Here is a 20,008-nt window from a genome sequence, read left to right on the forward strand (position 1 = left end):
CTACATGTTGTTCCTTTGGACTGAGTCCTCAGGGACAACCAGCCAGCCAGGAACACCCCCCACCCAGGGGAGGGCGATGGAGCGAGTAGTCAGACCTGAGCAGTTGTGGATTGATGAAGGAGAGCAGATCCTGGACCACCTTGAAGCACATGCTGATGAGGATGCTGGGACCAAAGGTAGCCAGTAGGGCCCACAGGAAGGAGGGCTGCTGGGACCTGGGCTGGCCCCCCAGCAGCACCTCATCCTCACCGGATGCTTTCTTCCCAGAGGCCGCCGCCGCCTCATGCCTGGTCCAGGGAGGAAAGAGCCGTGGGTAGGAATAGACACATGTGCCCCAGAGCCAGGCACCAGCTGGGGCTGGCAAGGAGCAGGAGGCAGGAGGATCCGCCTTCTTGGCCCTCGGGACTGGGAGAGGGATGGACAGCATGGCCTTCCAGGTGAGAATTCCCCAAGTGATTCTGTCTTCAGGTGCTTGAGGATAGTCACGGGCTGCCCTCACTGCTACCCCAAGGACTAGAACTCCAGCAATTGGCGGCCCTCTCTCCACCTCCACAGGGCGGCTCCAAGGAGGATGCTGACAGGGAAGGGACACATGGGCGGGGATGGAGGGTGACCTAGTCCCCAGGTAGCTGAGCAGGGAGGGTGAAGACGTGGCATGGAGAGGATGAGAGGGGGTGCAGTATGCACATTGGGGGGCCGTGTCTCCCCTGAAGCTCCAAGCCAGGGAAGCCAAGACACTAAGGATCAGGCCCAAGTCCCTGGCTCCTCCACCAGCCAGTTGCCAATTAAGGGCTCTGGGCTGAGCTGAAGTCCTGGGCCCCCGGCTATGGGCAGGAGGGGAGAAGATTCAGTCCTGGGGTCAGAAATGGGGAGGGAAGCTCTGAGCTCCAGCTCTCTCGGTTGAGCAGTAGCCAGACAGGTTCCTGTGTCCTCGGTGGGAAGACCCTTCAGTCAGAGGGTCATTTCCTCCAGCCCCTGCCTCCAAACAGGAGGCAGGATTGAAAGGAGAGACTGGCTTCAACCTTCTTCCCCTGGCCCCTTCCCTTTCTGGAAACTACCTTTCAAGATCTTAATGGCAGGGTAGTGCAGCCATTAAGAGCAGCAGGCCCAGGCATCTGGGTGTGGGTGCCAGGTCTGCCACTACCCGCTAGGGGACCTCGGGTGCATTGTTAAACCTTCCTTCCTCAGTGTCCCCATTTCTAACATGTAGACAATAGAGCCTACCCTGCAAGGCTGTTAGAGATTGAGTTAATCTACATGTTTAGGACCATGCCTGGGACAGACTGGGTGCTACAAAAGTGTCAGCCATTCTCTGGAGTCAGTAGAGCTGAGGACAGCTGGCCCTACTCAGGCCTGAGTGTCCCACTTCAGGACCCACATGCACCTGCTCTTCCCCCCACCCCCACCCCTGTGATTGCCTTAGGTCTAGCAGCTTCCCCTGCAGGAGACTTGGGGTATCTGAAGTGGGGTGGAGTGGTGTGGGGACCCCGAGAGGGCCTCACCCCACTGCCTGCTTCTGAAGCTTCTTCCATGCTTCCAGTAGCCTGTTCACCACCTTCTGAGAGCAGTCGTCCTCTTTCAGAGACCAGAGGTCCTGCTCCTCCAGGGGGCGCCGGTAGCCAAGGATGGCCATCCTGGGGATGGGCGGCAGCCCCACACAGGGGCAGTTAGCAGCCTGGAGCTGGGACCAGGGTCTCCGGAGCTCCTAGGGTCCCCAGAGAAGGGTCTCCCTAAGGTGCTGGCCAAGAGTGGTGTGTCCTCTATTCCACCAGGGAACAGGTTGGAGGTCATTGCCTCCCATCTTAAGTTCTTACCTCAGCCCCTCCTCTCCTCCCCAGATGCCCCGGGTGACCCTTGGGACCCAGTGATGAAATTCACACTGACTGGGCCCTCTGGGAGATGACAAGGCTGGGTGGATGGAGTCCCAGACTCAGGTGCCTCCTCATGTGGTGTGGATAATGAGCTGTCACCGGGGTCACAGACACAATTATCCTGCTCAAGCCACTCTGAGGGGCGGCCAAGGAAATGACAAGCTGCAAGCTTATCCCAGATGGAAGGGCTTGGAACTAATTACGGTTCCCCCCTAGCCCCCTAGGCCTGTTCCTGTGATGTGCCAGATGCAGGGCTGGCGTACGGCCTGAGATGGGAGCTGTGCCAGCCGGGCCTCTGCACTCAGCCCCCAGCCCTTAGGTTTCCCCACCCACCCCATGCCCTCTGGTCAGGGCTTGGGGTGGGGGAAAAGCCAGACTCCACTCTGGCCTGCTCCCCTTCCTCCTACCTCCCATCTCCTCCTCCCTCTGGCCCAGGCTGGAGGAAGAGCCAACTCACTTTGTGAACCACCAGAAAGACAGGCGGGAGAGGAAGCCAGCGCTGACTTCTGGGCAGGGATTCTAGAAGATGAGAGGGTAGGATAGGAAGAATCATCTCAAAGCAGAGTAGAGGGAACAGGAGTCCTCGTTCTTGCCTGCCCCAAGCCCCAGTTGTGAAGAGGACTTGGGGATGGAAGGAAGGAGAAGGGATGGGGGCTGCTGGTAAGGGCCAGGCTGAGGAGCGGGCCATGGAACCCCCACTACCACCCGGCCTCTGTGGAACACTCACAGGGTCGACATTCTGTGGGGAGAAAAACGGTGGCTTCTCCCGGAAGCAGGACAGGATGAGAGCAAAGAGCACCAGGGCGAAGTAGATGTAGAAGGTGGTGAAGTGGAAGGGGTCTGAGACCTCGCCCTGGAGGGAGAGCGCGGAGGGACATCAGAGGCGTGGGGAAACCGGGCCCGCAGTCCTGCCCTGAGGGGTCCTCCGGGACATCAGGCGCCTCTGGGACAGGAGGCAGCCCCCGGGTCTCCCATCCAGAGGGTTCTGAGAGTTAGGGAAAGGACACAGGGGGCCGCTATTCAGTGAGGACGTGCTAAGCACCCCACTTACCTCACCTGTCCAACCCTCCCTATGAGGAACGGAGAAGCACCCCACCCCATCATCTCAGCAAAGGTCAGGACAAAGCCCAGAGAACTGAGATCATGGGGCTTGCAGGCCGGACAGTGCGGTTCATGTGTGTCGCTCCCATGTTTCATTGCAAGATGCTGGCAGGCACCCCGTCAGACACCCCACTTGGCGGTGGTGGTGGTGGCTGCAGGATGGCCCCTTGCACTCCCACGAGCATCCCACAGTGGCTGTGTCCTGCCGCTTCCCCCCGTGTTACATTGGTCCTCGCTCCCGGTAGAGATGTGGCAAGTAGGGGACAACACGGAGAGGACTGAATGCAAGCGGAGGTCCCGACAGCAGGGGAGGGGCAGCCTGAGACCCCGCAGGGACTTTGAGCCCTGAGGCCATGCCCCGGACAGGGGTGCCCCTGGCAGGTTTCTCTCTCTCTCCCCTTACCTTTGCCGTGGCTGCAAGGATCTTGGAGCGGAAGGGGACGATGGCACAGACCACACACAGAAACCAGAAGATGATGAGGACCCCCGAGGACTGTACCCCCCGCAGCCGCTCATATTGGATCAGCAGGGTAGCCAATAGCTGTGCAGGGAGGGCAAGGAAGGCTGGGCCAGAGCACCCACATCTGGGCCTGCCTCTGTCCTCCCCACCCCACACGGCAGGATGTTTGGGGGGGGGTCACCCCACCCTCTTCCCACTGCAAAGGCACCCAGCCCCCTCTCAAGAGCCCACTGGTCCCCCAACACAATCCCACAACCCACTGGAGACCTTCCCGCATTAGCTTCCAGGGTCCAACACTGACCATGGTGACCCCCACCAACAAGGGGGTGACAAAGGAGATGGGGGCAGGGGCCCAGCCGTGGACCAGGCCATGGAAGGAGTAGAAGAGTTCAGCCCAGGAGACACACCACAGCAGGACGCCCAAGGCCTACAAACAGGGGACATATTGGAGACTTCACCTTCAAAAGTAGGGGCAGTTCCCACTGGGAAAGGGCCTTTTATTCTGAAACCACCAGGCCTGTGCAGTGTCTGGCCCGGGAAGCTAGGCTGGGCACAGGCCAGAAACTTCCCAAGGGTGGGGAGAATATTGCCAGAGAACTTTGTTGAACTTCCACAAGCAGAGAATATCTCATCTGACTGTAGACCCAGTTGGCAGGCTGCCATGGCCCTGAGCTGCCGGGCAGGTGTAACTAGGAAACCCTGTCCAACCACTGATGCTGACTTTGGTGGGGTGGGGAGGAGAACTGTGAAAAGGAGAACCTTCCAGGTGCCAACCCCTCCGCAGGAGATCCCTGAGCCCCTGACCGTCTTGAGTCTGGAGAGGTGGGAGAGGACAATGTAGCCTCGGTTATGGCGCTGCAGGTAGAACAAGTAGCAGGGCAGGGCGGCCCACAGGTAGATGCAGGGAACCCAGGCCAGCAAGGAGTTCTGGAAGCAGGGAGTGAGGTCCGGGTTGTCGGTGTGCACAGACAGATTGGAGTCCTGGGGGATGGAGAGAACAACTCAGTGTTGTGGCAGCCTGCTGCAGAATGGGCCCTCCCTCGAGAAAGGCGGGGGCCCCCGCCCCACCCTGCCAGAGGCACTCCATGAGCTCTGGGGGTCAGAAGTGCGTGAAGACATGACTGTCAATGTGCAAACGAGCAGGTGCTGGCAGCATGCACAGTCTCCTATGAGGCCCTGGTCGTCCCTGTTTCCTCATTTCCCTCTCTCTCTGATGGAGGTATAATTTAAATACAATAAACTGTGCCCACGTGAAGTGCACAATCCAAGGGGTTTGGCAGGTGTACGCACTGGCAAAGCCGATGCCACGGCAAAGAGACAGAGTATTTCCATCATCCGCGAGTTCCCCTGAACCTCTTTGCAGCCCATCCCTCCCAGGCAACCACTGCTCTGCTTTCTCATTCTAGATTTCCACTCTTTTTTTAAAATTGTTTTATTTTATTGATACAATCTGTACATGCAAATGGTTGAAGAGCCCACTTCTCTAAGCCTCTCCCAAGGAAGAGATAGGGAGCCTTTCTGAGCTTTATGTGCTTCACTTTTAAATTCGGGAAGACCATCCATCACCCCACCTACCTCCCTGCTAGCTGTGAGCTCAAAGGAGCAATGGGATAAAGAGAGTTTGTAAATCACAAAGCCTCAAGTAACCAAGCCACCATCCCAGTTTGGCACTGTCCTGGTTTAAGCACTCAAAGTCTTGTGTCCTGGGGAACCACTGGTTCTAGACAAGACCCACCCCTGTCTCTGAATATAACTCCAGCCTTTCAGGAGGAGATGGGGGCATGCATTCAGACATACATTTTGGTGAGATTGCTTCTTCCAAGGCCACACATGAACTGATCTTTTATTCCCCTCTCAAAAGCATTAGCTGTGCTTTCCAGAAAGCTCAGAAAATATAAGCAAGTAACAAAAAAGCACACCCACAATCTCATCAACACGAGACGATGGTTAACACGGGAGGGTATAAAACTCCCTACTTCCTGATTGCCAATTTAAATACTTGTCATTCTTATTTTTGTCCTCATTATACCTTCACACAACTTAAAAAGTCAAACCATTAAAAAAGAAAACAGTATCTTGCCTCATCACTCCCCACCCCAAGTTCATTTTTCAGGAGTAAATATGTCCAAATTTGTTAACTTTGTCCTGGCATCTACTTCCATAGTTTAAAGCAATTTGTTCTTGCTCTTATTGTTTGACTTACTAATTGTTTGATATTGAGGTTGCACCTGCCTTGTCCTTCCTGTTTGAGTGTCCTCATCCTTCCAGCGTAGCAACACCACAGGCTTTTGTTAAATAAATATTCAGAGCTAACACTTTTTTTGACTCTCTCAATGTTCACTACAGCAGGCTCTACGACTTTCAAGCTATGTGACGTTGGGCAACATGCTTAAACTTGGCCTCTATGGGCCTTGGTTTCTTTGAGAGTAATGTTGGGATGATAACCATCTCTCCCTCTAGTTCCTTCCATCCTGTCCCCTCAGGTGTCATACCAACCCAGGTCCTCACTTCTTTCTGAGCAATTTCCATGGGGTTCTGGTCTCTTCCCTTCCATGCCCTAGGGGCCCAGATCCCTGACCACACAAAGAATCTTTCTTTTCCTCCTGGTCTTTCCTTCCTGGTCTGCTGGCTGATACCCACTCTTGACGTAGGAGTGCCCCAGGGCTATTCCTCCCTCTTCTCCACCTGCACATCCCCCTGCCATTCCCCTGCCCCCTGCCCTAGCCATCCCTTCTGGTCCCTTTTACACGCCAGTGACTCTCCTTACCTTCTCTGTTCTTTCTTTTCTCTATAGCACCTGTCACCTCTACATGTGATATAAGTCACTGGTCTATTATGTTTTCTGTCATCTCTTCCTGATGGCATGTAATCTTCACTTCATTTATTGATGTGTCCTAAGTATTTAGAACAATGCCAAGCACATAGCCGGTGCTCAGAACAAAACGTGGTTAAGTAAATTAAATGAAATATTTGTTGAATAAATGCATGAATAAACAAAAGGATAATCTTCTATCTTCCCCTTAAACTGTCAGCAGTGCCCTAGCCTAGAAGACAAAGTCCAAGCATGTTACTATGGTATTCTAGGCTCCCAGCTGGCCTTGAGTCATCTGTCCATGTGAACTACTGAACTATCTAGGTGCTTTGAGTTCTCCTACCTTAAGAAAATATTCATGGAGTGGTCTGCACATCCTGTTTCCTCTTCCTCAGCTCCCCTTCTAGTCTTGAATTCCATCTAGGTCAACCCTCTGCCCTCTGGTGTCCCTGCCCACAGCCAAGAGAGGACTCTTCCTGAAAGGCATCTCTGTGCCCCTTGCTTCATACCCATGAAGCTGCAGTGCTTCCTTCTGCTCAGGGAGCCAAATCCAAGCACCTCTTCCCCTGCTGCCAGATTACTTCACTCTAAATCTGCTCTGAGGATCTCACTCCTATACCTTTGCTCAACCTGCTTTCTCTCCCTTCCACCTGTCAAAATCCCAATAACTACAGGGGTGGTGAGCCAGGTTTAGGAGCCATGTTTCCCATCTTGAACACCCTTCTTCCTCTGAAGTCAGCACCCAATGAGGGACCCACCTTTCTGGAGCATCCGTTTTCCCCTTGATGAGTTGAGAGTATGCTATGAGTCAGACATGGGGCTAGGTGCACCCACGGCAGACCCGTCCCTGCCTTTGAGGAGCATGAGGTCCAGGGACATGCTGCCTTGGGGTATGCTATCCAAGCCTCGGTGGGGAAGTTCATACCATGTACCTCTTATATTCTAGAGCCTTGCATCCAGTAGTGCCTCAAGCAATGTGAACTAAGGATCCATGAACTCTTGATGAGCAGCCGGCATGCTGGCCCAGGGCTGGGTATATGGGTCACAGAGCTGGGTACCCCCTAGACCTGGTCAGGCACCCCAGGGGGAGAGGAGGCAGACAGTAAATCCAGCCCTTTCTCCTTTTTATTTATTTTTTTTAAAAATTTTTAAAATTTATTTATGATAGTCACACACACACACACACACACACACACAGAGGCAGAGACACAGGCAGAGGGAGAAGCAGGCTCCATGCACCGGGAGCCCGACGTGGGATTCGATCCCAGGTCTCCAGGATCGCGCCCTGGGCCAAAGGCAGGCGCTAAACCGCTGGGCCACCCAGGGATCCCCCTTTCCCCTTTTTAAAACACTTCTTGGGGCGCCTGGGTACCTCAGTCAGTTAAGGGTCCAATTCTTAGTTTCAGCTCAGGTCATGATCCAAGGGTCAGGAGATGGAGCCCTGCATTTTGGGCTCCGCACTCAGCAGGGAGTCTGCTTCTCCCTCTCCCTCTGCCTCCCACCACTGCTTACACATGCACATACTCTCTCTCTGTCAAATAAATAAATCTTTAAAACACTCGACTTACAGAATAGTCATTATAAACTTACAGAAAAGCACACACATTTTAAGTATACACCTCGATGGATATTCATACACTGAACACTTCTGTGTAACCAGCACCCAAATCAAGAAACGAGACATTTCTGGCACCTAGCTGCCCCCTCCTCGTGTTCCCTCCCAGCCACTAGTTCCTGCAGAGGAATGCTGTCCAGGCTTCTAGCAACACAGACTACTTTTGCCCAATTGAGATCTTCCTATAAAGGAAATTATACAGTAGGGCTCTTTCATGCCTGGCCTCCTTCATAAACTCGGGGTTTGTGGGTGTCATCCTTGGGGTCGAGTGTGGGTGGGGATTGTTTCTCCTCCTTTCTGCATGGTGGTCCATTCGGATAGATACGATGTATTTATCCGTTCTGTGGCCAATGGGCAACCCCACCCTGGTTTAAACCTAGCGAGTCTGTTAGATCCATCCACTTAGTCACCATCTGGATAGCCGGCCCAAGGCCACCCCTAATTCAGACCATCAGGTCTCTAGGCCTGGAGTGCATTTCCCACGTCACTGGGTCCAGCCTGAGCTTCCCCTCCTCCAAGAAGCCTTTCTGGGGCAACTTCTACCTCTGAAGGATTTGCCCTTGCTTTATTCTGCATGGTCTTAGCAGCCAGGTAAGTGACTGTTCCCTGAGAGGGATAAAGGCTCCCTATGTCCCAGTGGCCTTTTATTACAGCACTTACATGGTCACTATCTGATCATTGTTTCAGAACAACTTCCAGAAGCAGAGAGGAGAAACAGTATCAGGCCTGGCTCATGAAAGAGAAAGCAGGTTTCACCTGCTCTGGAGACAGGTCCAAGGACCGGGCAGTAGAGAGCCAGGACAGACACCCAGGCCTCATGACACCCGACCTGGGTTTCCCCCTACCTCTGCTACATGCACCTGCACCTGTGAACATTTCTCATCTCCTACAGCAACGTGAACCCCAGACGACAGACACTTAGCCCTGCTTCTATTCTTTTCCTTTCTGGCCCCAGCCGCCAACCCTGACCCCCAGCCCCCAGCACAGAGCTGGGTGCACAGGAGCAGCCCAGATATGGGCTGGGTGGTGACTGGCAAAGGAGCGCGTATGTAGCCCAGATGGAACCTGAGTTCGAGGTCATAACAGGGAATTACCATATGAATGTGCAAGTGGGTGGCATGGCTTTTTGAGGCAGGTGGGAAGCGGCTACAAACCCTGATGCAGAGGACCCGGAATGAGCTACCACTCCTGAGCCATGGAAGTGTAGACAGGCTCCTTCATCTTCTGAAGCTCAGCCTCCAGCGTGAGTACTAGGAGTGATGACAACATCTCAGCCAGCTCCCCACGGGGAGTGAATGAGCAGATAGATGACCCTGAGTCTCACGGGGCAGCACTTGGAGAGACAGGTGCTGGAGCAAGAGGTTGTTGGGACCTTATTTGGTTTCACAGACAAGCTGCACTGCAGCAAACATCAAGAGATCTTGGGAGTGTGAAGCCCCAGAGGGTGGCTTTGACCCACTGGGAGATCCAGCCTGGGCTCCTTTCCCTTTCCTCACCTTGGCAGAGCCCTCTCCAGGGGCAGCGGACACCCTCCATGCCTGTGCTCCTACAATATTTATCCCAGAGCTGTTGCTAGGCCATCCATGGGACAGGTCATAGACGACACGTCTAGAACTGAACTCCTGCCCTTCTGCTCCTCAGACGCCTGCCCACCCTGATGGGTGGCCACTGCTTCCCCCTCCCAGGTCAAAATCCTTGGGGTCTTCCTTGATTCTTCTCTTCCTCTCATACCTCACAACCAACCTTCGAGTAAATTCTGTCCACTTCACTTCAAATCACTAGGCTGAACTAGATGGAAATGCTCTATTGGACTACAGACAGAGACAGCCAGAGAGCACAAGCAGGGGAGGGGCAGGGGCAGAGGCAGAGGGAGAAGCAGGCTCCCAGCCGAGCAGGAAGCCTGACACAGGATTCGATTCCAGGACCCTGGGATCATGAGCTGAGCCAAAGGAGCCCAACCAACTGAGCCACCCAGGCACCCCTATTTGAATACTTCTATCAACAAAATGGCAACTTCTTCTGGCTCTCCCTGATGTGTCCAGACCCAACCACTTGTCTACACCCCTCTTCCTCGCCTGGATTATTGCCCTAGCCCACTCTCTGGTCTTCCTGCTCCCGTCGCTGCTGCTAGTCCTGGCAGACTTTTCCAGCATGGTAGCCAGAGGCAGATGTTTATAATATCCAAGTCAGACCACGTTACCATGTCACTCTGGTGGTGAAGGCTCTCCATGTCACTCAGTGTGAAAGCCAAAGTCCTATGTGGCCCTCACGACCCTCTGGCCTGCCTCCCCATCTCTGGCTTCATGTCCACCACTGCCCTCTCACTCTGCCCTCAAGCTGGCAACACTATGCCTCATGCCCTCAACACCTGTGAGTGCTCCTTCCCATCGGGGTCCACCCTGACCTTCCTTTTGTTAAAAAAAAAAATTATTTATTTATTCATGAGAGACAGAGAAAGAGAGGCAGAGACACAGGCAGAGGGAGAAGCAGGCTCCATGCGGGGAGTACGATGTGGGACTCGATCCTTGGACTCCAGGATCATGCCCTGGGCCAAAGGCAGGCGTTAAACCACTGAGCCCAAGCAGAGGAGGGGCCCGACCCTGACCTTCCTAATTAAAGTTGTAACTCCCCCCACCCTGGCACTGTCCTGCACCCATGCTTCTTAGCCTGTCCCATTTTCCCTGCAGCCCTGATCCCCTTCCAGCATACTATAGAATCAAGTGATTTATTGTGTTTATTGCTTTTCCGTCTGCTCCCCCTGGAACATATGCTCCATGAGGACCGGGGTTTTCCCCACCGCCCAGAACAGTGCTTGGCACAGAGAAGGCCCTCCTATGCATTTGGTGAACAAAAGAATGAGTGAGTGGACAAAGGAATGAGGGCGCCCTCTGAAGCTCTGTCTGCAGCTGAGCCCCAGGAGAGGTGCTTCCTCTCTGACACCAAGGCCACAGCTCCTGTTACCCAACCGAGTCTCTGACCCAAAGTCAAAGGACAGAGTTGGTGGAGGTCATTCCTAGATCCTATGAAGCCGCCTGCATTCCCGCTGGGCAGGATGGATGATCCCCTCTCAAGCTACTACCACTCAGCCATTCTCATTGGGAAGATGAGCTCTGGCTGAGCTGGGCTGGGCTGGGCTGGGAACACGGGGCCCGCAGCCCCTCCCTCGCTGTCACCACACAGTTTCCACGGTGACAATAGCTTCCTTAATAATGTGATTCAACAGCTGGACAGGTCTGATAAGGTCTGACACCCAGAATGGACCACATGGGGGGAAAGGCCCCTCCCTGGGCATAGGCGCTGAAATCCCTGGAGACCCAAGCAGGGGACAGGTGGGCGGGGGCATGGCCCCAGATGAGTCACAGCTCTGTCAGGGACAATCCAGCACCCTCCCCCACTACACCCAACCCCCTCCCCCTCGAGGCCCCAGGCTTGTTGACAGCCTCTGTGGTGGGAAGAGTAATTACTTCCTTAATCCTGGGGGGGGGGGGGAGGGGGAGGGGGGATCAACTGACAAGTTCATTTATCTCCGCAGAAATGGAGGTGCAGAAGGGGCAAGGGCCAGCTCCGATCCCAGTTTTCGGTCACTGCCCTACTGTGGCTGCAAGAGCAGCCTTCACCAGGGCCTCAGGGTGGGGGTGAAGCCGACCTGAGGAGGGTGGGGGGAGCAGCCTCTGCCACTGCTGAAGGGGGCCCTGGCTGCCACCAGCCACTTTGGTTATTTGAGCACCTGGTTCCCCAGGATTATCACCTCCTATTCACAACAGCTGAGGCCCATGGCTGGCGGGGAGTGACTGCCCTGGTTCCCATGGGCTGGCACCGGGACTTGGACTCTCCCAGGCCCAGCCCTCCGGCACCTCCTCTACACCCTATGGGCTCTGACATGACATCCCACAGGTGTCCAGATCACCTGAAATGTTAAAAATCTCCTTTCCTCGAATGTAGCCCACCTCCGAATCCACTCCCTTGCTGCGGTTCTTCTCCCAGAGCTGAGGGGAAGGAGCTGCCATCATAGGGCAACACGCTAGCTGTGGCTCTGGGAGCCACTGGGCTAGAAGCCTGAACACCCATCGAGGAGAGATCCTATCCGAGGGTTAGGCCCTTCTGAACAATACCCAGTTTCAGGAAACAGGAACAACTCCAAGATGGGGGGTGGGGGGGCAGGGAGAGGCCCAGTCCCCCAGCAGTGGCACACCTAAGTGTCACCCCCCCTCTCAGGGAGCCTGTCCACCTGTTGCCCGGGACAACCCCACCAAGAAGACAAGACCCGGGTGCTCTGATCCTGTCTCCTGTGTGAGTCAGCTGGCAGGCCCTGCTGGGCGCTCTCTCCCTGGGGAGGCCAGCCCTGTGCTCAGTCTGGGGGCCAGCAGACAGCGCGTGCCAAAGTTCCCTCCCAAATGCTACTTCTGACTCACTTCCTTCCCTAAATCTCTGGCCCTCAAGACTTAGGTCCAGGGGCTGTCTGGGGAATAACAGGGCTGGGGAGGAGCCAGCCTAGGGCCACAAGGGAGCCAGGAGCTTAGGGAGCTCCAAGTGGTCTAGCCCCAGCAGCTGGGATGGAGGGAGGGGATGCTAGAGGCCCTCATGGGGCAGGGAGGACTGGGTTCTCAAGGGGAACTGCTGGTGCTCACTAGGCTGAGGGGTACCCACATCCCACCCCCCTGCCTACCTCACAGCCTTGCTTTTGCCAGTCTCCCCACACCTTTGCAAGTCATTATCTTTATTTGAGAGTCAAAGTACATTGAAATCAGAGTCCATTACTCCTATGTCCCAGTAGCCACCTACTGGGTTGGGCAAAGACCCAGAAGCAAGCCAGAGACTCTAATACCCTAATATTTGGAGGGCTCTCATCATGGCCCGGGCTGTGAGGCTAAAGATCAGCCTCACAGAATCAGCACTGGGAAACTGGACTTGAAGGGGACCCCTGGAGCCCACCTAAGTTCAGCTGGAGCCCAGAGAGGGTGAGCGACTTGCCATAAGTCACAGAGCTAGTGAGTGACAGGATAGAACTAGCTGGACTGGAGCGGCAGACACAGGATGCTGAGCCTCCACAGGATGAGGGCTGCTGGGTGGACAGGCAGCCGCGGGTGGGCAGATGGCCAAGGGAACAGTGAAGGTGCTGGTGCCTGACCAGGGCAGACCCATAGGTCTCTACCAAGAGGTGCTGTTGCACAAACTCTACGTCCAAAGTGGAGTGGGAGCCGGGTGAAAAAAGGTCAGGGAAGTTCAGAGAAAGAACCTGTGAATCTTCCCGTGGTCACAACTTCCCTCGTCCTAGTTGGTCACAGAATTTCAGGGTAGGACCCCAACTCCTTCCTTGGCTTGAATCCTCTCTCCAGCATCCCTACCAAGTGGTCACTTGCCATATGCTTGCATACCCTCAGTGTTGGGGAGCTCACTACTTTTCAAGCACTCTGTGCCATCTTTGGACTGTTCTCACGGTCAGAATGTAAGCCAACATCAGCCTCCCAAGAGCTTCCTGGGACATCACATCAAGGCTAATTCTGCAAATAGGTCAAGACCTCCTGAAAGCACTTGTATTATCTTTACCACAGGAGTGCTTCCCTGTTTCTAGTGCTCATAACAGAAGGTAATTCTCCATGTAGGAGGCAACCGGCCAACAAAGGAACACTACCGCCTCTTCAATCGAGAGGCATCTTTGCTTTGGCCTCATTAGCCCTGGGCACTTGTTACAGTTCAGTCATTTGGGATTTATTTCGCAAAAAAATCCCAAGGTGCACTCAGAGATGCTGGTGATCTACCCCAAAGTGGCAGACGTGAGAGTTGAAGGGGATCCTTGGGTGGCTCAGCGGTTTAGCACCTGCCTTTGGCCCAGGGAGTGATCCTGGAGTCCCAGGATCGAGTCCCGCATCAGGTTCCCTGTGTGGAGCCTGCTTCTCCTGCGTGTATCTCTGCTTCTCTCTCTCTCTCTCTCTCTCTCTGTGTCTCTCATGAATAAATAAAATCTTTAAAAAAAAAAGAGAGAGAGAGTTGAAAACAGAGACAGATGGTTCACCCAGGGCATTCTGTGTGAGAGTACCCAGGTGTGTGTGCACATGTCCAGGGGCTCACAGACCCCCCTCGAATCTCCTGCCCTCTGACTCAGCTGGGGCAGAGGCTGATGGATTGAGCCACACAATCCCCAGCCAAGAGCTGAAATAGGAGCCCCTGGCCCAGGAGCCCTGTCAGTCCCTTTCTTCTAGGCCTTTCCAGACCAAACTCCGGCTTCCAACTTCATTACTCTTTCACTTCCCTTGTTTCCAGGAACATCAGGACCTGTCAGTCACCCACAGAAAGTTTTGTAGTTCTCAAAACTTTCATATCCCCTACTCATGTGATCTCCACGGCAATCTTGTGAGGTGGTTAGGAGACGGGTTATTTCCCCGTTTCACAGGTGGAGTAACTGAGGCTGTGCAGGGAAGCTAGCCAAGGCTTGGAAAGCAAGCAGCCCAACAGTCCTGAACCATGTTGGGGGCCCCCACCCCTGCCTCTTTACTCCTGGTTCAGGTACTGCCCCGCTGCCCTGAACTACTTCCCACAAGATGGGTCACCTGCAGGCCTCTGAGATCAAAGATTCAGGGGTAAGTATGCCTGAATAATATATAATCCAAATGAGATGCAAACTAGCCCACCATGAATGTCACCCAGAACTCACGGCCTCAGGCCCTCCCTTGTCGCAGCTCTGCAAACTTCCAGAGGAGTAGCTGGGAGCCTTCTCGCTTTCTCCCCACCCTGCCTCTTGACTCCCACCATGCTGGGTGCAGCCTGGCATGACTTTCAGGAGCCAGGAGGTCATGTGGAAGATGGAAGGTGTTTAGACTGGGATGGGGAAGAGGAGTGATTTCCTGTCCTTTGAGATATCCAAGCTGACAGCACCACAAGGGATTCATCTGACTCCCATAGACGTTGAGGTCCTCACGAGCAGCAAGAAGTGTAGGGACAAGGGTTCCAGAAGCCCAAGGATGCACCGTCAGGCAGTGGCCAAGTTGGAACCATATCTTAGGGGTCCTGCATCCCATTCCAGAGCTTGGCAACTTACTGATGTATGACCTTGGCCAGTGCGTTCCCTCCCTGGCTGACAGTTTCCTGAACCTGGCAGTAAGGGGCTGCGCTAGCTGCTCCAAGCCCCAAGTTCGGGATCCCTGGGTGGCGCAGCGGTTTGGCGCCTGCCTTTGGCCCAGGGCGCGATCCTGGAGACCCGGGATCGAATCCCACGTCGGGCTCCTGGTGCATGGAGCCGGCTTCTCCCTCTGCCTGTGTCTCTGCCTCTCTCTCTCTATCTGTGTGTGACTATCATAAATAAATAAAAATTTAAAAAAAAGCCCCAAGTTCTGTGGGTTCTCTTGGATTCTGCAATATCTTGGAATGATAGAGTCAAAGGATCTCTAAGCTTGGAACAATAAGGGAGTCAGGCGATCTTTACCTCCGCTTCCTCAGAGCCTGTCTCTGGGCAGTCCTAAGCTCTTGGGGTTAACTGTCCGGCCAGCCACAAGGAGCCTTTGTACTTGAGGTCCAGGCGCATGTGCCCCTTTGATTTGCATGTCCTCTACCTGGCTACATCGTGATCATGCCATGGCCATACCGGCCACACTCCAGTGAGCTATGAAGCAAAGTTTACTCATGGGCCACAGGTACAACCTCTGGACTTGTGAATCAGTGATTAGTTCAAGTTGGATGATGGATGGGGGTTTCTGTGTCGATGGGCAAGATGGTTGCACCATCTTTGATTAGTGACCCAGAGGGAAAAAGAGATGCTCAAAGATACGATTTTATAGGTACTCTATTTTATAGGTCCCAAGTTTCAAAAAACCATGTACCACTCCCTTCCGCCCATGCCAAATACAGCCCACGAACAGGGTTTCTGATTGGATACACACACTATGTACACAAACATGAGCACACATGCACGCATACCTGCACAGGACACACCCATGGATCACACACACCAGGCACACACACATCAAGCATATAGGTACGGATACTTGAAATGGGAAAAAGACTCAAGAGATTAAAAATCAGAGGTCCTGGGTTTGAGTCCAGCCTAGGCTGGGCATCCCCTCCACGACCATGGACAAGCCCCTTGAATCTGAGACCACCTGTAGAATGGAGACACACCGCCACCTGCCTCCCAGAGCTGCAGTGAAGACCAAGGGAGCTGCTGTCCATAGGTTTTGGAGGCTATAAAAAGCTCTTGGGCTGCCTACATTTCATGCACGTGAACTGTGCAAGGGATCTGGAATCAGCAGCCCGATAAAGTAGCCTGACACCTTAGAAATGGATTTGACAGGAGTCAAAGGCTTGCTTTTCTATCCCAGCTCTGTTTTCTTCTAAGCAGGTGACTTTGAGCAAGTCCTTTTCTCTTCCTGGGCCTCCCTTTCTCCATCTATAAAAGGAGAGGGTTGGAGGGGGACTTCCTGTTCCCTAGGGGCTCCTAACACCAGACAGAAGACGGTGGCAGGAATGCTTTCCAAGAAGGAAAGCAGAGCCAGCTTCCCAAACTACCTAGCTGAGAAGGCAGGCACTCTGGATGCAGGACAGGGGAAGGCGCCAGGTGTAAAAGTGGACAACGAGCTCCAGTCCACGTGGGGGCACCTTCGGATTCGTGTGCCTCGCTTTCCAGGCTCTTTCTGCAGCAGGGAGGGCAGGTCCGGGAGGCCCCGGGCCCCCGGCTCAGGGCAGCACGGCCAGAGCTCCTCCCGGGGTCACATTGTCCCCCCGCCCCAGGGCCCTCGCAGGGGCTGTCAGGTGCGCGCCCTCGGTCCGGGGATGCCTCCTTACCCAGAACTTGGAGCCGCACAGGGCGTCCATGGGGCCGAGCCGCTGCGGCCAGGAAGGCGAGTGCGGCAGCCAGGCCAGGCGAGGACCCAGCAGCACCCTGAGCCTCCTCCTCCTCCGCTACCACCCACCCTCCCCGGGCTCCGCCCCGCCCACCCCGCTAGGCCCTGCCCTCGGCTCTTTGGGTCAAATCTCCTGTCCCGGCCAATTGCAACAGAGCCTCCCTGAGACTGCATGACTGCGGGTCCCGGAAGGACTTTGGGTCAGGGGTGGGGAGGCACTGACACGGTGACAACCCTGTCGATTGGCCGGTGGGCGGTGCCGGAGAGATGCCCCTCCTAACACTGAGGCTGATGGGGCTGGGGCAGGATCTGTGCCCGAGGCGCACACACCTGCTCCCACCCCACCAACTCCGCCAGGCGGTGAGTCATGGAGCTGTGGAAGGTGACTTAGCAAGACGCCCTCCGTGAATAAATCCTTGATGAGGTCTCGGTCATCTCTGGACCACAGTCTTCTCATCTGTGAAATGGGACTGCTTACATGTGCAGACGCCTGGGGAGTCTACCTCTCTGCTCATGAGTTACCTGGGGACTAGCAGAAACAGCACATGAGGAGCTCGGGGGCCTGTGTGCCTAAGGACAGGAGGTGTGGGGGGCGCCTAGCATCAGAGATGGTGCCTTCCCGTGGTCCTCTCAAATTGCTGTCTTCCTGAGGTTCTGTGGCTCCCTGATCCTGTGCCTGTTGCTGCAGTGTCACTCTGTGCCTCTACTTTTGTTTCTGAAAAACAGGGATAATCCTAGTTCACAGGCTTACTTCTGGGGAGTACCCAGCAAAGGTATGTAAAGCATCAAGCATGTTGCCTGGCACACTTAGTCGGCCCCTGGCGTGGGTTAATTTCCTCCACTCTGGCCCTGATCAGGGCGAGGGACCGGCAGGTGAGGCCCCAGAAAGATCTCCACGTTAGCACACTGCTAGGGCTGAGTCTTCACATTCTCCATCTGGAAAATGGGATTTGGGCTCAGTGGTCTTCTCTTGCTTGGCCCAGCTTGGACACGTTGTATCCCCTCCATCCTTCTATCTCTCATTCCCCCAACAGAAGCCAATTCACCTTATTGGGGCTGAGAAGGAATCCCCACCCATGCCCTCCCTACCCTCCACCCTCCACCTCTGCCCCATCTCTCTCCTGGCCTCATCTCCCCAACCCTGTGGTCAAGCTTGGTGCTGTCTTCTGGGTCTGCCGGGTTCACCCTGGTGATCCCTTCTCTGGCACTTGTTCTCAAGAGGTGTTTCCCTCCTTGGCTGCTCAGCAGCAGGCGTGGGTGCCCAGCAATATAATACAGAAGTAGCCAGCCAGCGCCTGTCCTTCTGGGCTGGCAGGAAGTGACCAGAAGGAAGTCTATGCCGTGAGCTATCGGAACAGAGATCTGAGCTGCACTGGAAAGAGCAGGGTGGACAAGGCTCCCCCCTCCCAGGCAGAGGGATGGGGGGCAGCTTCCCCTCCACCAGGCAAGTCCTCTCAGCCCTTTGTCTGCCCCCCTCCCTTCCACTGACCCAATTGCCCTTCACCCCGCCCCCATCTCTGAGCCCAAGACTTTCCAGAGCTTTCACATCTTGTCACAGAGTGTCTTGGATTATATTTAGTTGTGAAGAGTCTGTCTTCCCTGCCAGTCTGAGGTCCCCAAGGGCAGGGATTGACGGAGTCACCTCCAAACCCCCTCCCTGCCTCGGGCAGTAACTTTTGTATGCTGTGTGACCTCAACAAGGCCCTTGAGGTCTCTGGTACTTGGTTTCTTGAACAACTTGGACAGAAAGCCATCTAAGGTCTCTCCCAGCCCTGGTGATCCAGGCTTCTGTGGTGAGCAATTGGGGTTCCTCCTTCAACTCTTCCTCTAGTTTGGGGCCAGGACCTTCAGTTTCCATCTTCAGTGTTGGGGTTGAAGCGCCGTCCCGTCTTGCCATGGAAGAGCTGTCTCCGAGCTCATGGCATTGGGTGGGAGCCTCCAAGATCACGGGAGGGGACCTTTGCCGTCCTCAACCTCTCTCGTCTCTCTTGAGGTATTATTCACTGGGTCCTGCCATTTCTGGCCTCTCTTGGAATGGGATCTGTTTCGCATGGCCCTTGGATAATAGCCATAAAACTCCTAGGATGTGATAGTTTTGGTTTCACCAGAGCAAGAAAACATAGGCCCTGAGATGTCTTATCCTGGCAGAGGTGGGATGAGCTCCCCGTCTCCCCAGTGCCGGGCTGTCTCCATGTGGCTGCTCGGGCAGGATGCATTTCTGGTGTCCTTAGCTGTTGCACTTGTGCCCCTCAGCCCACCTTCAGGGTGCTGGGCACAGTCCCCTCCCTACACCTCAGCTCTCTTTCTGCACCTGGCAAACTCTACCCATCCCTGGAGATTGTGTTCAAGTCCCACAGCCTCCCCAAAGCCTCCTGTGAAACTCCCTCACCCCTGGGCTAGGGACCCTTCTCCACACCGTCTCCCTCCTGCCCTCATTATACTCACTGATCCTCTTGCTCACCTCTCCCAGGGGACTGTGCATACCTTCAGAATGGAGACCAAACACACTTATTTATTGCCATATCTTCAGCACCCGGGACAGTGCCTGGCAAAGCTGAGCCTCAGGAAATGTTTGTTGACTGACTAACCAAGCATCTCATGTCCTTAGAAGAAGTTATAAGTGGTGAGGACACTGTGGTCTCAGCTAGAGTCCCAGCAGTGGGCACCGTCCACTCTGCTTTAGACTTTCCAAAACCAAGATGTTTCCATCCGGAAGCTTCTGAGAGGAGGAATAGAGATCTGTGGGTTGGGCTGCAGCAGAAACAGGGGCTGCACCTCCCCCAGCTTTGTTACCCCGGCCCCATCCTCCGCTTCAACTGACTGCAGCTCCAGGAGGGATGGACAGAGTGTGTGTGTGCTGCGCCTCCCCCACTGGTGCGCATCCCAGGGGAACCCAGCAGAGATTTTCTGGCAGGGAGATGGAAAGATAATTGCAAGGTACAGCTCTGAGCAGGAATGACAGCAGAGAAGAAGAAAGCAAAGCAAGGTGGGGACAGGGAGACCAAGGGACAGGAAATGTTGTGAAGGTTGTGAGGAGGAGGGAGCCAGGTGGGAACTAGAGCAGGGAGGGGCGTGGAATAGAAAAGGTTATTCTAGTTCTCTCCTTCACTCACTGCCCTAGTCTTTTGAGCCCTTTGTGGTTCCTTGAAGGCCCGGAGCACCCCCAAACCAGATCCAGCTCCCAGACTCCAGCCTCCCCCTTCTCTCCTCCCAGGTAGTGGGGCAGGCCTTGTTTTGTCCGATCCTGCCTGGTGGGGCCCCACACAGACGCCCCTCATGGGCTCGGCAACCCGCACTTGATCTGATTTGGCATGC

General features: G+C 54.8%; 1 protein-coding gene across 3 annotated transcripts in view; it reads right to left on the reverse strand.

Moving 5' to 3' along the window:
- Positions 1–16,762, reverse strand: part of ABCC3 (ATP binding cassette subfamily C member 3) — a 47,128-nt gene extending 30,366 nt beyond the window's left edge. For 2 of the 3 annotated variants that reach the window (XM_077852760.1, XM_077852762.1), the window contains exons 1-8: positions 16,635–16,762; positions 4,237–4,413; positions 3,734–3,859; positions 3,376–3,513; positions 2,599–2,724; positions 2,329–2,390; positions 1,503–1,634; positions 96–287 (exon numbers count right to left, since the gene is read on the reverse strand). In XM_077852760.1, coding sequence (XP_077708886.1) covers positions 96–287; positions 1,503–1,634; positions 2,329–2,390; positions 2,599–2,724; positions 3,376–3,513; positions 3,734–3,859; positions 4,237–4,413; positions 16,635–16,664 — 983 coding nt within the window. In that variant the 5' untranslated portion in view covers positions 16,665–16,762. The remainder of the gene's footprint in view (positions 1–95; positions 288–1,502; positions 1,635–2,328; positions 2,391–2,598; positions 2,725–3,375; positions 3,514–3,733; positions 3,860–4,236; positions 4,414–16,634) is intronic. The other variant, XM_077852761.1, reaches the window with a different exon arrangement.
- Positions 16,763–20,008: the final 3,246 nt, after the last annotated feature.

The sequence above is a fragment of the Canis aureus genome, chromosome 16 (genome assembly GCF_053574225.1).
Source record: "Canis aureus isolate CA01 chromosome 16, VMU_Caureus_v.1.0, whole genome shotgun sequence".
Lineage (NCBI taxonomy): Eukaryota > Metazoa > Chordata > Mammalia > Carnivora > Canidae > Canis > Canis aureus.